Source organism: Equus asinus, chromosome 9 (assembly GCF_041296235.1).
Source record: "Equus asinus isolate D_3611 breed Donkey chromosome 9, EquAss-T2T_v2, whole genome shotgun sequence".
Taxonomy (NCBI): Eukaryota; Metazoa; Chordata; class Mammalia; order Perissodactyla; family Equidae; genus Equus; species Equus asinus.
In genome coordinates, this window is record NC_091798.1 from 40368806 (window position 1) to 40385420 (window position 16615).

The following is a 16615-nucleotide window of genomic DNA, read 5'->3' on the forward strand; positions in this document are numbered from 1 at the left end:
GCAAAACTAGCAGCTCCCATTTTTGCACTTCTGGGAGGACAGCTGCCATGGTAGTCCAAGCACCCTGAGACCACTAAGCTAACCACATGGAGAACCAAACAACTGAGCTGGCAGCAAGAACAGAGAACTCAGACAATCCAAGCCAAGATGTTTGTGCCACCCCAGCTGATGGTCAGAGCAGAAGTGAGCAATGAGCTGCTCCCCCAACCCCCAGCCCTATTCAAACTGCAGAATCGTCAGCAAATAAAATGGTTCCTGTTTTAAGCCATTACATTTTGTGGTAGTTTGTTTGCAGCAGTAAACAACCAAAGCACCTTGACTCCCTTTTTCTCATATCCCCTCCACCATTAAGTCCTATCAGTTTTACCTCCAGACTATCCTAAATCCATCTACTCTTCATCTCCTCTGACACCATCTGACTCCCAAATTACCATCCACTTTCTCTGATAAAAACTACTGCAGAAGCCTCCTAAGTGTAAGTAGTCTCTGCATCTCTTCAGGGCCCCCTCCAATTTGTAACCTTTGCTGCAACTAGAGAGATCTTTTTCAAAGCATAAATTATATCATGTCACCCTCTTTTTTTTTTTTTTAAAGATTGGCACCTGAGCTAACATCTGTTGCCAATCTTCTTTTTTTTCCTTCTTCTCCTCAAAGCCCCCCAGTACATAGTTGTAGATTCTAGTTGTAGATCCTTCTGGCTCTGCTATGTGGGATGCCGCCTCAGCATGGCTTGATGAGTGGTGCTAGATTGGCACCCAGGATCCAAACCAGTGAAACCCTGGGCCACTGAAGCTGAGCGTGGGAACTTAACCACTCGGCCATGGGGTCGGCCCTTCATGTCACCCTCTTGCTTAAAATATTTCAGTGGCTTTCTTTTGCCCCCAGAATAAAAATCATCAAAGTCTTTAGCATGGCCTAATGCTTAGCAAGACTCTACCAGATTTCTGGCATCTACCCTGTCTTGCCCTGTACATCTTTTTCTTTTTTTTTTTTACATTTTTGTTTGTTTTTTGGGGTTTTTTTTGTTTGGGTTTTGTTTTTGTTTTTTTTTTTTTTTTGAGGAAGATAAGCCCTGAGCTAACTGCTGCCAACCCTCCTGTTTTTGCTGAGGAAGACTGGCCCTGAGCTAACATCCGTGCCCATCTTCCTCTACTTTATATGTGGGCTGCCACAGCATGGCTTGCCAAGTGGTGCCATGTCTGCACCCAGGATCTGAACCGGTGAACCCCAGGCCACCAAAGTGGAACATGTGCACTTAACCGCTACGCCACCAGGCTGGCCCCTATACATCTTTTTCTTTTCTGCCATACTAGCCTTTTAATTGCTAGACTCTGCCAACCCCTTTTGCCCTAGGGACTTTGTGTATACTGTTCCCTCTTTCTGGAACCCTTTCCCACTCATCTGCCCCTGCCCTCTTTGCTAAGTGCCTCCTGGTTACCTTAATAGGTTTCAGCTCAGACATCACTTCCTCACAGAAGCCTTCCCTGACACCCCAGACGGGGTTAAATCTCCCTTTATTCTCATCCCACTTTTTCCTAGCACCTGTCATAACTATAATGCTATTTATTTTAATAGTAACTTAATTTGGGATTTATTTGAGTGTTTATTTGATTATTGTCTGTCTCCCCTACTAGACTGAGTTCCAGTCTGGTTTTATCTGAGCCGAACCTCAAGGGGAATGACATGTCATCTGTCAGGACTTCCTCTGGAAGTGCAGCCCAAATTCGTTGAAACTACTCCCATCAAAAGGTGGGATGTGTCCCCTTGCCTTGAATCTGGACTCTGGCTCCTTGACAAATGGAGTACAGCAGCAATGACAATATGCCAGCTTTTAGGCCTAGGTCTTAAGAAACTAGCATCTTCCATTTCCCATCACTTTGGATGCTTTCTTTTGAACCCAATCACCATGCTATGCCAAAGCCCAAGGAGCCCATGGAGAGGAACAAGACCCTTGATCCTCAGCCTCAGATGAGCTCCCAGCTGACACCGCCAACTTGCCAGTTATGTGAGTGAGCCATCTTGGAAGTGAAATTTCTAGTCTCCCCTTCCAGCCCATTCCTCAGCCGTCCCAGCTGATACTTCGTGGAGCAGGGATGAGCTTTCACTATTGAACCCTGCCTATAGTGAAGATTCCTGAGCAAAAATGATTTTTTTTAAGCTGTAAATTTTGGATCGTTTGTTATACAGCAATAGATAACCACAATATCAACCAGGATGACACCCCTGAGCAGAAAAGCAGCCCTCCTGGGGCAGAATCACAGAGCTGTTGGTGATGTCATGTCATTCTGAGCCTCAATGGGCCCTGGCTGGCCAGGAGCCCATACTGTTTGTTGACATATAGAGTGGGAGTCTGCGGCAGTCCTCAACCAGAGTCACCATCCCTCATGTTCATGCTGGTGTGCAGGGTACAAACCTGGATCCAGGGTTCTCTCTTGCTCATAACCTCCCATCTCCAGGGAACTGGCTACCAGAGCCCACTGCACTCCAGGGTTTTGCCCTAAATGTGGAGGGAATCCTGTTCCAGCTGGTGGAGGTGAACTTTGAGTGGCAAGGGATATATAATTATATATATGAGATCAAGCCCCACCTCATGAAAGAACCTTGAGAAAGACAAAGTTCAAGGGGAAGATTCAGGGATCACTGCCCCAGAGGAATGTGTACCTTTGTCCAGGGTGATTCAGGTGAACATTCACATTTGATAAGACAAAGTTCCCAGAAGGCTTTGTGCTGAGGCACACAACCTACACAACACCCTCCAGGCCCACGCTATCCAAGAGAGTAGCAACTAGCCACATACAGCTATTTAAATTTAAATTTTAACTAATTAAAAATTTAAAAAATTTAAAAAGCAATTCCTCAGTCACAGCCATATTTCAAGTGCGGAATAGCCACATGTGGCTAGTAGCTGCCGTATTAGACAGTGCAGATGTGGAACATTTCTGTCACGGAAGTTCTATTTGACTGTACTGCTCTAGGTCCTTTAAAATTAGTCAACAGAAATGGGCTTGCCCTCAACGGCTTGAGAACAGACACAAGAAACAAGGAAAGACAAAACAAGGGCTACCACCGGGAGACTCACAGGAATAGCCACGTTTGTCAGCTCACAACATCCATCCCTAGGGGAGCTTTGGGGAGCAGTCTAAGTGGCTTACCTGTACTTTCAGCTTCCCTTCCCTGTCACTGATAAAACTTTTTTCAAATTCCTTCTTACTATAGTCATTTCCTGCTTGGGAGTATCAAATATCATAACTTTAGGATCTGTGTGTTCAGCATAGATGCGGCACAGCATCATGGTTAAGAACATGGACTCTGGAATCCAAGTGCCCACGTCAAAACCCTGTTGCAAGGCTTACTGGTTTGGGTGACCTTGGGCAAGTTATTCATTCTCATAGAACCCGCATTTCCTCATCAGTAAAATGGGGATATCAGAACCTACTTCCCAAGATTATTATGAGGATCATATGAAATAATACTAACAAGGCATAACGGTGCCACAAAAGAGTGAATACTCGATAAATATTACCTCTGATTTTCCCCAAGTTTAATCTTACTTGAGTTTCAGAAAAAGCTCTCGATGGGGATTTGGTGAAGATGTGTGACCACCTTACCCTACCCTACCTCCGTTTTAGAAGTCTCCTTGACGCCCCATTTCAGTTCCCCTAATGTCCTCAGGTTCTGCAGGGCCCTTCCCAGCACCTTGACGTGGCGGCACATGGCTCCAGTATGGATGCTCAGAGCCTGGTACCAGAGTATGAGGACTCTTTTCTTGGGTGAGGCCACTTCCTTTTCTATTCTTGAGCTGCCCTTCATTGCTCGGCTCAGGTTCCCTCAGTACTAAGTGTGCCTCTAGGAGGAAGAGAGATCACAGGAAGCTGGATTCTCATACTCTGGGGGAAATTTAGAGATTAGGGTGGGAGAAAGAGGAATGTGAAGCTAAAGATGCAGAGGTTGCTTCACGGTCTTGCAGTTTAACAGGCCCTGGGAGAAGGCTGAGCGGCTGGTGTCTGAGTGTTGCTTGTTTCCTAGACCTTACAAAAAGTATAAGCCAGGCCCTGCCTGCTTTGCAGGACTGCGTGAGAAACACAAGATAAAACAGATGTGCAAATTTCCTATAAACCTAAATACCTAAGGGTTATCAGAGTTTCCCCTGACCCGGGCGGCTCCTTTAAGAGGCGGGCCCCATCTCAGCTAACAGAGGAAGTACCCGCCCCCGGTTGCCAGGGTGCTCTGTGGCGTCGCATTCTGATTGGTGGGCGTTGGCGGTGCGGCACCCAGCGGCAGCCATTTCCAACGAGCTGGCGGGGGCGGAAAGATGGCGACGCCCGTCGGGTGGTCGCAGGGGGCGTCAGGGTCGGTGTGTCTCGCCTTCGATCAACTGCGGGACGTGATTGAGTCTCAAGAGGAACTGATCCACCAGCTGAGGAACGTGGTACGCAGCCAGAAGAGCTGGGGGAGAGGCCAGACTGGACGCCGCAATGGCGGGGGCGGGGCCAGACCCTGTCCAGATGCCAGGGGCGTGCCGAGAGCTCGTTCCCAATGGCGTCACCAGGAGGAGGCGGGGCCCAGATCTGTCCTGGCTGGTAGAGGTGGAGCCAAAAAGGGTCAGGGTCTTCATGAATATTTGCCAGAGAATTTCACTCAAAATCAAGCTGGTCTCTACTCTTTGCCTCATAGTGCAGGGCCCAGTAGATACGTTCCCGTCTATTCACTGAGCCTCAGTTTCCCCATTCCAAACTGGAGATGATTTCACTCACTTCCCAAGGCCCTCGTGTGCAGGCTGAGAATCTATAATATCTATTATAGACATCCCCTCCCCAGTGTCTAACGCAGTGCCATGCTGAGTGCAGTAAGCACAGGTTTGCCCTTGCACATGTGAACTTAAGGGCTTCCAACCCCGTTGTGTTCCTTTGCTTTTGCCTTTTCAATCAAACCCCAGTTCCTGGGTGCAAAACCTTGGAGCCACAGATTCCCTGGACAGTCATGGTAAAATCCTGGTCACCTGGAGTTCATGATTTTTCTATTTTTGTCTTCTATCTTGATAAGAAGGTCGGGAGATATCTCCATCTCTGAAATAAAATTGACTTCACATCTGTTTCTCATTCTAATGGCTGTATGCAGCTCTAGGCACTGAATTACATTCAGTTCCCTGAAGGTACCAAGTCTTTCTCTTGGCAGCTGGCCTTTGCATGTGTGTTCTCACTGTCTGGAATATGTTTCTCTTCCACCGCTCTTCTTCTGGCCCACCCCTGTTTAGCAGTCAGATCTCAGGTCTGACATCCCCTTCTTCGGAAGCACTTCTGACACTTCCCCAGGCCAGGTCTGGGGCCTCCTCTGGACACCACAGTCCTTTGTGCTTCTCCATCATAGTACACACCACGTTAGAAGTGCTGGCCAGGGCTATCTCCTCCATGAGCCTGTTTGCTCCTTGAGGGCAGGATGTAGAGCTGAGCCTCTGTGAATCTTGTGGAACTTCTCCCTTCCCAGGGCCTGAGTCTCGTCCTAGGTGCCCTGGGCATCATCCCATTATCTGTTCTTGGTCCTGGTCCCTACAGGGCACCCCTCCTGCCCCAACCCCAAGCCCTCCCTGAGCCAGGCTCTGTTGCAGATGGTTCTCCAGGACGAAAATTTTGTCAGTAAAGAAGAGTTCCAGGCAGTGGAGAAGAAGCTGGTGGTAAGTTATGGCCTCTGCAGGCTCCTAATTTTCCCCCATTTCCCAGGATGCCTGTTATTGGGCAGAGTCATTGAGTATTGGCCTCTGAGAGCCTCCGGCCCCAGTAGTGAGGACAGAATCTTCCTGTATGGCTTCTATGTGCCCCTGAGAGAAAGGGGGCTGGTTAAGGGAGCCTACATAATCCAGGGTGGCTTGGGGTAAGGAGGTCACAATGCTGCCCCTGCAGGAAGAGAAAGCTGCCCATGCGAAGACCAAGCTCCTCCTGGTCAAGGAAGAGGAGAAGTTGCAGTTTGCCCTCGGAGAGGTAGAAGTGCTGTCTAAACAGCTGGAGAAAGAGAAGTTGGCCTTTGAAAAGGCGTGAGTGGGCATTGGTAGAGGTGGGGAAGGGGTGGGGGTCCTGTCTGCCTGTCAGCCTTCCCATCCTTTCTTATCTTCTCCACCCAGACTCTCCACTGTCAAGAGCAGAGCCCTGCAGGAATCCAGCAAGAAGGACCAGCTCATCACCAAGTGCAATGGTAGGCGGGAGGCCCGCGCTCCCCACCATGCTTACATGCATGGGCTTTTCCCTAACAGCCCGGTGCCCGTGTCCAGGGCAGGGTTTCACCCCAACTTCTGTCCCCGGCTGAGGATACAGGCAGGTCCAGGCGGGCCACACCTTCGCAAAGGCCTTCAGGGACCAGGCAGGCCACGGAAATGAGGGAAGCGGTTGGTGTACAATATTCTTCACGGCCATAAAGGAACGGGCTCGCTCCCATTTTTCTTGAAACGTACAACCTTCTTAGTCCACCTTTTGTTTTCCCACTTTTGATGGGTATTAGAAATAGTGTACTTTACTCATAACTGTTACAAGAGGAACAACAGGGCAAGCAAAGTCCTATTTGGGAGCTGACCCTTAGTCTCAGGGTTGGGGACCAATAGGGAGGGGTGGGAACTGGGGTAATGTGGAGAGCCATGCCCCCTCTCAAGGGCTTAGCACCTCTGCTGTGGGATTGGGGGCCCGGTATTGTCAGATCTTTAAAAAAGAAACTGGAAGCCAGGTTTTAATGGAAGCTTTTCTGACTTTTTAGTGTTGGCAACTGATTTAGAAATTTTAAACATATTGTATGGACCAAGAAAAAAATGTCTGTGGGCCATTAGTTTTCAGCTCTGCTGTATGCAGATGCCTGTAGCTACTTGTTGGCTCAGTTGGTACTGTGAGTTGTGGGGCACTTTCAGTCAGCCACCCAGTGTCCCTAGACCTCAGGAACCCCTTTCATCTTCCCAGAATGCTAAATTCCCCTTACCTAGTTTAAGAAGTGGATATGAATTCCATATGCAACATACGCTTCCTGCACTGCAGCAGATTTTGAGTAGGCCAGAGACCAGAGTCCAAGCCCAAAAGAGGTTCAAGGTCTCTCCTGATGGGTCCCCACCTGAAGCCTTGGGCATCCCTACCCACCAATCGAGTCCTCTCCCTCCCTTGGTGAGTACTCTCACTGGTAAGATGCTAGCCCACCTGGCCAGATCAAGGTGGGTGGACAGGCCTCATGGTTGTTTGATCAAGGGCTCCCATTAGGGCCTCCTGGGCCCCAGCAGGCAGTCAGTGCCTCCATACCCAAGGCCACTGGACCCCAGTCCTTCCTTCCTCCTTGGGCATCCCCCTACTTCCCTAAAAGGAACCTGGGGTTCTTTCCTGTTGGTGCTAGAGACATCCTTCCTTTAGGGCATTTCCTAGAGATCAGCCAAGGCCACAGGGCTCTGTGTCTGCTTGTGGAAGGTGTGTGTGAGTCATGGGGACAGAGCCTGGCTGCCTCCCCCCAGAATATCCTGAACCCCTCCAGTGGGGTACAAGCACTCCCCTGAGCAAATCTGGTGACCTGAGCCTCCCCCCGGCTCATGTCCCCCGAACCTCCCTTTGTGTGTTTCAGTTTGCTGTTGCACTTACATAGTTCCTTTCGCCTCTCAGAGGGATTTTCTAACCATTCTTTCATTGGGTGCCATTTATTTATTTTAAATTTTTCTCTCATTTATTTATTTATTTAATTTTTTTATGATTATATTTTTTGTGAGGAAGATTCACCCTGAGCTAACATCCCTTGCCAGTCCTCCTCTATTTTGTATGTGGGATGCTTCCACAGCATGGCTGATGAGTGGAGTACGTCCACACCTGGGATCTGAACCTGCGAACCCAGGCCACCAGAGCGGAGCACACGGAACTTTAACTACTTGGCCATGAGGCCGGCCCCCTGTCTCATTTATTTTTAAAGATTCACACAAATTTCTGATGCCTTTTCCCAAAAGAACTTCACAAGCAATCAGTCCAGATTAGCTGGATGACCTGGGGAAGGAGGTTCAGTCAGCCTGGTCCTCTGACCCAGTGAGCTCAGCTCTTCATTCTCTTCCTTCAGCCGTGTCTCTGTTTCTTTCCTCTTTTCCATGCTGTACCTTAACTTTTTACCATCTCTTCTGAAACATGCTTCACTATTTCTGCATTTTCAGAGCTTGTGTTCTAGTTAATCTTTGTCCCATCTTTAAAGGCAGTAGAATTTTCTTCCTGTGAGGATCAGAATTTTCCAGGGCTTCCTGGGGGACAGTTATGTAAATAAAGCCCCCCCAGATCCCTACAGCTTCATTGGATTTTGACCCAAGACACAAAAATTATCCTTGCATCTAATGAGCACTTAATTTGGGGGTAAGGGTTGCCACCATCTCCCTGGGTCCTCCCACCAGCTGTGGAATAGGGGCTGTCTCTGTTTCCATCTTACAGAGGAGGAAATGGGTCTGAAAAAGGAGGCAACTTGCCCAAAGTGATAATACTGTCTCATCAATATTAACTTTATTGAAATGTCGCCTTGTTCTGTTCTCTGATCAGTTCCTGCGTCTTAACTCTCCTTTTAGGAGCTGCCTCCTTGAAGGCCAGGACCCTGTCTTCTCCCCTGCAGCCCTAGCACAGGGCTGGGCGTCCAGCTGGCCTTCAGTAGGTCTGGGTGGATTGAGATAACTGAACTAGGTGATGTTTCTAAGTCCTAACCCCCCAGGGACCTCCTGTTCATTCATTCTGCACATAAATTTATTGTGCACCTACTGTGTGCCAGAGACTGTTTTAGGCCTTAGGGTTAAAGCAATGAAGAAAACAAAAATCCTTGTCCTTGTGGACCTTGCATCCTAGTAGGGAAGAAGCAAAATGAGTAAAATATATGGTATGTTAGATACAAGTGCTAAGAAGAAAAATAAAGCAGGAAAAAAGGATAGAACTATTGGGAAGGATTGTAATTTTAGACTAGGAAGGTTCTTGCCAAGGAGGTGACATCTGTAAAGATCTGCAGTTGAGGGCAGGAGCTGTTCATCCTCCTGCTTTTGGGCGAGGCTGTCCTCATGTGAGTCACCTGGTCCAGAATAGAATTGTGAAGTCACTAACACAGTCATCAGACATTGTGCCCCCACCACCAACCTGTCAAGACTCCATAATAAACTCATTCTTACTAAAGTATTAGCAACTACTCATGGAGAACCCCTGGGTAGGGGGAGCCAGGTTCTGAAAAGACTCATGAGAGAATGCTTTATCTCAGGAAGGAGCCCGTGGGATGGGAACCACTCCTCCTCCCTGCCTCTCTCCCCCACAGAAATTGAGTCTCACATTATAAAGCAAGAAGATATACTTAATGGCAAAGAGAATGAGATTAAGGAGTTGCAGCAAGTTATCAGCCAGCAGAAACAGATCTTCAGGTGAGGGGTCCGGGCCAGGCTGGGGGTTGTTGATGGAAGCAGGAAGCCAGACCTCTGGCCCCTACCCTGCGCTGTCCCCAGCCCACGCCCAGCCAGCTCCGTTGCAGGAATCACATGTCTGACTTCCGGATCCAGAAGCAGCAGGAGAACTACATGACCCAGGTGTTGGACCAGAAGCATAAGAAAACCTCGGGGACACGTCAGGCCCGGAGCCAGCAGCGTCCCAGGGAAAAATAAAATGGTCGTCGCCTTCCTGTTCTCTGGCTGTAATGCCCGACCTCTGCCTTCTCTGCTCTCGGGGTCCCCATCCCAAACCTTCCTATCATGTGGGTCCCCCCACAACCCAGGCCTCATGAGTGGCCTGGCCCTCAGGGAAGAGGCAGAAGGTACTCTCCTTCCTTCCTGCCTGCCTCCTGAGCCTCCATGACCTAAGCGAGAATCAAGTTATCAGGGACTGGGTGGGGAACAGGCCTTGGACCACCACCTTCTAGGCCACTCTTAGGCTCAGAAGAGGATACTGCTCAAGCCCTCAGCCCCTGCTACTTCCCTTTCTCCCTTGGGTAGTCGTGGGGCTATGGGGTTGTAGCCTAGGGCAGGACTACATTGTTGTCTAGTAGGCAGTGTCCCTTTTTACTCTCTGTATTTAATCCCTCCCTGTATAAACAGCCCTGGTTACCCCAGTAACACCTCACCCCACTCCCAGTGTCTTGATAAATTTAACTCTCCCAACTTGGCTATAGAGCAGGAAGAGGTGTGTGTGTGTGTGTGTGTGTGTGTGTGTGTGTGTGTGTGTGTGTGAAGCCCTGAGCAGACTTCAAAGACAGTGGGTTCCAGGACCACAATGACTTTGGAAAATCACATAACAGGAATGTTATACCTGTGAATCACATTTGTACCTTCTTACATTTCCCCCGAACACAAGTTTATCAGGCTTCACAAATGGGAGGAAGGGAAAAGGACAACACTATTTTTAAGGTAGGAAAACAGTCTATGAAGGGACTATGACTTGCATGCAGGGCTGGATGTGATGGACAGGCTTGATCCTCTCAGAAGCCATCACTGATGGCTAGGTGATCGTGGGGACACACCCAGGCAGGGGCCCCACTCAGAGAAGGCTGAGTCAGATTTGTCGAGTCTAGTCTTTCCTGGGTCAGCATGAGGATGAATGCAGGAGGGGCCAGTGCTCTTGCTCCAAGGCCAGCTGGTCCCTGAGTCATAGCAGGACCTTGAAGCCAGAAGTTTAAGGGCAAGTGGTGCCCATTGTCATTGTCCCAGGACAGTGACAGGTGGTGGCTGCTTCCCCACCAGCGCTTGTTCCCAGGGCAAGTCCTGAGGTTGTGGGGCCTAGAGTGAGAGCTTGTGAGTGCCTGGGGGAGCACAGGGCTATTCCTGCCTCAGAGCTTTAAAGAGGGGACCACAGCTACCCTAAAGATTCCTAAGAGACCCCACATCAGTTTCCATGGCTTGTTCTAGTTGCCAAGGCAGCCTGTAAAAGCTGGAGCTGTCCTCTCCAGCTTCTTCCGATAGGTTCCCACTAAAGGCAATGGGTCCAGCCAGGGATAGCACCTTCCTGAGGCCCCAGTACAAATTTTGGAGTCGGGGAGCCCTCCAAGCAATGCTCATCTATCAAAGATTATGGGGTGACAGGTCAAGGAAGGTGGTGGGTGCACCCTTCTGAGCTCTAGCTGGGAGAGGTGATGAGAGGTCCCGAGAGGAGGGTGCACAGTGATGATGGGAAGATGCTGGGGGCCAGGGGGAAGATGAAATTGCTAGTAAGACCTGAGTTGCCTGGCCTTCAGGTCTGGTCCCCTGGCTCACACTCTGATCCACCTGCCATAGTGCTTGACCTCAGGCAGGTCCCCACTCAGCCTCAGTTTCCTCACCTGTGATGAGTGGAGTTGGGCCTAGTTCTGGTTCCAAGCTGGAGGCCTGCCTTCCCCTCACCTTTCTGTCAGCCAAAGCCTGAAGCGCCACCCCAGGCACTCCAGCCGGCGCCAGAGGAGAAGGGGGTGGGAGGGTAAGGCCCAGGGCCCAGGTTCCTCTGGCTGCCGACGCCGCTGGCTCGGGAGTGGATGCGGCCACTTTAAGGCGGGGTGACCCCCACGGCATCCGCGGGCGGGGCGGGGACAGTGCGGGCGTCCGCAGCAGCAGCGGAGGCGAGTGCGAGGGAGGGAGTGCGCCGCGTCCGGCCCCACCATGCTGACCGCGCTCGCCCCGCCAGCCCTGCCGGGGCTCCCAGGGCGGCTGCCTGCTGCCCCTGCGCGGCGCCAGGACTCCTCCGGCTCGTCAGGCTCCTACTACACGGCTCCGGGTTCTCCAGAGCCCCCAGACGTTGGGCCGGACGCGGAGGGCCGGGCGAATTGGCCCGGAGTGGCCCCTGCGCTGGGGGCGGGCGCGCAGCCTCGCCTGTCCGTCAGCGCCCAGAATAGCCGCCAGCAGCTCGGGCCCGGCTCGGATTTCCCGCGAGGCCCGCGCTCGGGCCCGCGGCCGCCCCAGCCCCAGCTGCGCATGCTGCCGTCGGGGGAGATGGAAGTCATCTTCGGCGCCGGGCCCCTGTTCAGCCGCTCCGACACAGCGGATAGCGAGGTGGAACAGCTCACGGCGCGGGCCTTCGGCAGCCTCTCTCCGCCTGGGGCCGCGTCTCCCACCCCCGCCGCACCTCAGCCCCAGGCCCCCGACAGTGGCTCCCGCTGGGCCACCTACCTGGAGCTGCGGCCGAGTCCTGCCACCCCAGCGCAGTTCGAGTGTGTGGAGGTGGCGCTGGAGGAGCGTGCCGCTCCCGCCAGGCCCCGGACGGTGCCCAAGCGTCAGATCGAGCTGCGCCCCCGGCCCCGGAGTCCCCCGAGGGAGGCCGACGCGCCGCGCCCCCGACTGCTTCTGCGCACCGGCTCCCTGGACGAGTCTCTGGGCCGCCTGCAGGCTGCCGCGGGCCTCGTGCAGACGGTGCTGGCCAGAAAACTGAGCCCCACCACTACCGCTGCCCCGAACAGCGCCACCTTCAGACCCACGGGACGGCCAGAGCCTGCGACCCAAGAAACGGCCCGCAGTACTCGAGTGGCCCCGGAGGAGGCCAAGTCTCGGCCACCTCGCGTGCATTATAGTTCAACCTCCGCCAGGACCCCACGGCCGTGGCCCAGCCTCCGCGAGCGTGCAATTCGGCGCGACAAGCCGGCGCCCGGGACAGAGCCGCTGGGTCCGGTTAGTTCCAGCATCTTCCTGCAGTCAGGGGAGAAGACCCAGGAGGCGCACAACCAAGAACCTAAGACTCAGTTCCCGCGAGTGACTCTGGATCGAACCGTCCTGAGGGCAGAGAGCCCGCCTTTAGAGTCTAGGACCCCCTGGGAGGTTCCAAGTAAGGCTGTGAGGCCGAGGAGCCCGTCCCCGCTGTGGCAGGCTCCAAATGGGACCGTGCAGGGTCCTCACTGTCCGTCTCCCCAGAACCTATCCCCGTGGAATCGGGCTATTCGGAGGGCGAATAGCCCTTCGTTCCCCAAGGCATCCTCCGCATGGGAAAATCAGGATCCTGCCGTCAAGGAAACTGTCAGCAGAAGGAGCCCTTCTCCTCCGACCCCTTCCCAGTGGACTCAGGATGTTGACAGGGCAAGAAGCCCATCCCCCGAAGCTCCTTCCCAGTGGGAGGTTCCGCATCCGGCAGTCAAGGCTACCGTAGAGGGGAGTAGGAGCCCATCCCCGCCGGCTTTGTCCTCATGGGAGGCTCCAGACCGCCCTATTGGGACGTGGAGCCCGTCGCCCCAAGAGACCTGGGATCCCACGGTGCAGGGCTCATCGGTAGTATCTACGCGGGAAACTGTGAATGGCTTAGCCCAGGAGGAACTGGCGCCGCCCACGCCTTCCGCACCCGGGACTCTAGAGCTCACGGAGGCGCAGAGTCCGTCCACGCGGGAGATGCCGGCTATTGCCATCCGCGGCAGTCAGCCATCACCACAGGTGGCTGCACCCGAGCTGCCTCTCAGTTGTCTCATGGGGACCATGGATGCCAATGCGCGCCGGGAAGCCTTGGGCCCTGGAGACGCGGCCTCGGGACGGCCGCGCGTGGCCATTCCGCGGCCCCGCGACGTGCGCAAGATGGTGAAGACCACATACGCGCCAAGCTTCCCGGCAGGAACCCCAGGCTCAGGGCTGCCTGCGCCTCCTGCGGACCCCCGCGGGGAGGAGGGCAGTGCGTCCAAGACGCAAGAGCTCCGGGAGCTGGGGTCCCCCGCCCCAGCACACTACACTTCCGTTTTGCTCAAGGACTTTCTGCCGGTCGTGTCGCACCCCTATGAGCCCCCAGAGCTGTCCCCCGACACAGTCTCCCGGGACGCTTCGCAGCCCAACGGAGTTCTGCGGCGGAGAGCAGAGAACAGCACGGCGAAACCCTTCGCGCGCACTGAGATCCGCCTACCTGGTGCCCTGGCCTTGGGCCGCCGGCCGGAGGGAACCCGGGGAGTCCTGGTCCGCGGTCCTGGTGGAGAGAACCGGGAGGCTGAGGCCCAGCGCCTCGTTCCGGACGGCGAGGGTCGGACCAGCCCTCTGGGCAGCGCTCGCCTCTCACCCCAGCAGTCGCCCATAGGGCCAGCAGGGGCCCCACCTCCCCGACCACCCCGCCCCAGCTCCCCGCAGGCGCACCCTACCTCGAGCCCTGGGATAGCACCCAAACTGGAGGCAACCCCTTCGGCCCCCGAGCCCGCGACTGCGGTCCAGTCGCCCCTCCCGCGGGAGCCCCAGGCGTCGGCGGGCAGAACTGCCCCGCCCCAGGCCCGCGCTGCCTCCGCGCCTCCGATGGACAGGTACTCGGAAGGCCCCTCCCACAGGGCGCGCAGGCTGCCTGGAGCCGCGCGCCCGGGGAAGGTCCTGGTGGACCCCGAGAGCGGCCGCTACTACTTTGTGGAGGCGCCGCGGCAGCCTCGACTGCGGCTGCTCTTTGACCCCGAAAGCGGGCAGTACGTGGAGGTCCTGCTGCCGCCCTCGCCCCAGGGGCCACCCCGCAGAGTCTACACCCCGCTGGCCCTGGGCCCCAATCTCTACCCGCCCGCCTATGGGCCTATCCCTGGCCTCTCACTGCCTCCATCCCCGGGCCCGCCGGCCTTCAGCGGCCCCCAGCTACCCTGGGCCTCTGAGGCAAGCCCCCTGGAAGGGATGTACTACCTGCCAGTGAGTGGGACCCCCAGCCCCGCGCCTCCTCTGCTCCTCTGTGCTCCACCCTCCAGCTTCGGTCCTGCTCAGCCCGGCAAGGGCTCCTTGTTCCCTGGGTGAGGCCCCAGGGCCTGACCCCCATGGTGTTGGGGCCTGTTGACACCCTTGGAGTTTCTGGCATCCTGTCCCCTGCCCTCCTCTCCTTCTATCACCTCTTTCTTTTACCCATCCCATGCCATCTTCAGCCCAGAAGTTACCTTCAGACAATGTATCTGAGACACCCGGGGCTGATGGAGCTGGAGCTCAGGAAGTGGCTGCCTACTTCCTCTCCCAACAAAATTGTGTACCCCTTTCCCAAGCATTCCCAGAGTGCTGTGTTTGTGTGTGTGTGTAAAAGTGAGGAGTCCCAGGACATGTCCCCAGGAGCCAACCTGAAGGGATATTGGGGTTCTGGAGGGGCAGCAGGAAATGGGAGCAGCAAGGGACAGGACTGTCCCCAGAGGTAGTGAGCAGTCTGTCCCTCCCTGAAGGTGGGCCCAGCGATGTGCAGGCTAGTGAGCACTGGTGAGATGGAAGGAGAAGGACTCTGGCTATCAAATCTGTTATTCTTTGGAAGAAGATCTGAGCCTTGGCCTGGGAGGCTCTGGGGAAAGTAGCTAGTGTAGCCCCCAGGCCAGGCTGGGTCTGAGAAAGGGATCTGTGGGGACAGCAGGTGGAGACGGAGCAGGAAAGTAATATGTGAGGGGCTATGGAGGGTGGGCCTGGGATCTGGAGTGGGGATAATGGGAGTTGGGGGTGTGGAGGGGGCTGTAGCCTCGAGCTGGGAGCCCCATCTGTCATTCTCTCCTCAACCTCAGCCTCTGACTTGGCTCCTCTAAGCCCTCAGAGCTGAGCTGGCTCATCCTGAGGCCAGAAGTGAGGGCTTCAGCCATTCTCACCCAGGGTAGGGGGCAGATGAAGTGAATCATCAGGAAGGATTCACAAGCAGGGAGGATGGTTGAGCTGTTGCCCCAGAGGAGCCTCTTGACCCCTCTGCGTGGGGTGAGGGTGGGTTAGGGCTGGCAGTAGAAGGGATGCCCTTTGTAGGGCAGGCCAGAGAGACCTGGAGCCTTTAGCTGCTTCTACTCCCCCAGTAACAGATGTGGCAACCGTGCCCAGAGAGGGGCTGTCTCTTCAGGTTGGTCTCAGCATACAAAGGGATGGGACCCAGAGCCTGTGTTCCAATTGCCTGGAGATTCTAGGAGCCGCTGAGGAGAGCAGAGGGAGATGCGTGGGGTGGGAGGTGCTCTGTGTGGGGGTCTGTGTGTAGTCCTGAGCTTGAAGCGGCTGGGACTTGCTGGACTGGTATGTGATGGGATGAGTTTGGGGGAGAACAGTTCCCATTAGAAGCAGTGTTAGGGATGGAGATCGATGCCTTCCTTAAGTTCCAGGCCTCTGAAGGGCCTGGGTCCCTTGGAGTCCCTGCCCCCTTGCCTTGACTGGAAGTTGACTGGGAGAACTGTGAGTCAGAATAACCCAGATGTCTTGTTGTGGCCGGAGATGCTGGTTCTGATGGCTTGGAGGGCCCCGGGCCACTCCTGGGCCCCTTACCTCATCCTGGTGTTCAATAAATCACTGACCCAATGAGCCATGATGGCTGGAACAACTGGTGTAAGGTGTCTGATTTCCTGCCATGGCCCCTTGATACTCCCTACAATGCCCTTCCATGCCTGGGTATGGGCCTGGGTGGAGAGGATCCTAGGGCACAGGGAAGGAGACCATGTGTGTCTTTTAAACACTGTGGGGTCCCTACCTTAGGCTGGGAGGGAGCCTAAGCAGGCAGGGAGTTTTAGGCTGGCAACCATGCCTATGGCCTCATTCCTCCTGGTGGCTGAGTGGCCAGTGGGCTTTGGGGTCAATGGGGCTTGGGTTCCAGTCTCAGCATGGCCCCTCTAATTGTGTGACCTTGGCTTTGTCACTTCTCTCTGAGCCTTCGTGTCCTCAAGGGTAGAATAAAGGTAACAGTGACCAACCACCTCCTTCCCCAAGCTACTCAGCATAGTGCTCACCGTGTGGCCAGATCCCAGGACGTGGGAGGTATCAGCCCCCAGGTGTCCTTGCCCA

At 54.4% G+C, this 16615-nt stretch overlaps 2 protein-coding genes across 5 annotated transcripts; both read left to right on the top strand.

Annotated features, from left to right (window-relative positions):
- Positions 1-4256: 4256 nt before the first annotated feature.
- Positions 4257-9635, top strand: SPATA24 (spermatogenesis associated 24). 4 transcript variants are annotated; one of them, XM_014853851.3, is made up of 6 exons: positions 4257-4429; positions 5606-5671; positions 5898-6028; positions 6116-6186; positions 9274-9376; positions 9458-9635. In XM_014853851.3, the coding sequence occupies exons 1-6, from the start codon at positions 4313-4315 to the stop codon at positions 9531-9533; spliced, it is 564 nt and encodes a 187-aa protein (XP_014709337.1). In that variant the 5' UTR covers positions 4257-4312; the 3' UTR covers positions 9534-9635. The 4 variants fall into 4 exon arrangements, with proteins under 4 accessions (XP_014709337.1, XP_044636510.1, XP_014709336.1 ...); XM_044780575.2 differs by having other exon boundaries at positions 9473-9635; XM_014853850.3 differs by having other exon boundaries at positions 9484-9635.
- A 1798-nt stretch (positions 9636-11433) lies between these two features.
- Positions 11434-16157, top strand: PROB1 (proline rich basic protein 1). Its single transcript, XM_014853849.3, has one exon. It carries the CDS (start codon positions 11573-11575, stop codon positions 14630-14632), a length of 3060 nt encoding a protein of 1019 aa, XP_014709335.1. The 5' UTR covers positions 11434-11572; the 3' UTR covers positions 14633-16157.
- The last annotated feature ends 458 nt before the right edge of the window (positions 16158-16615 follow it).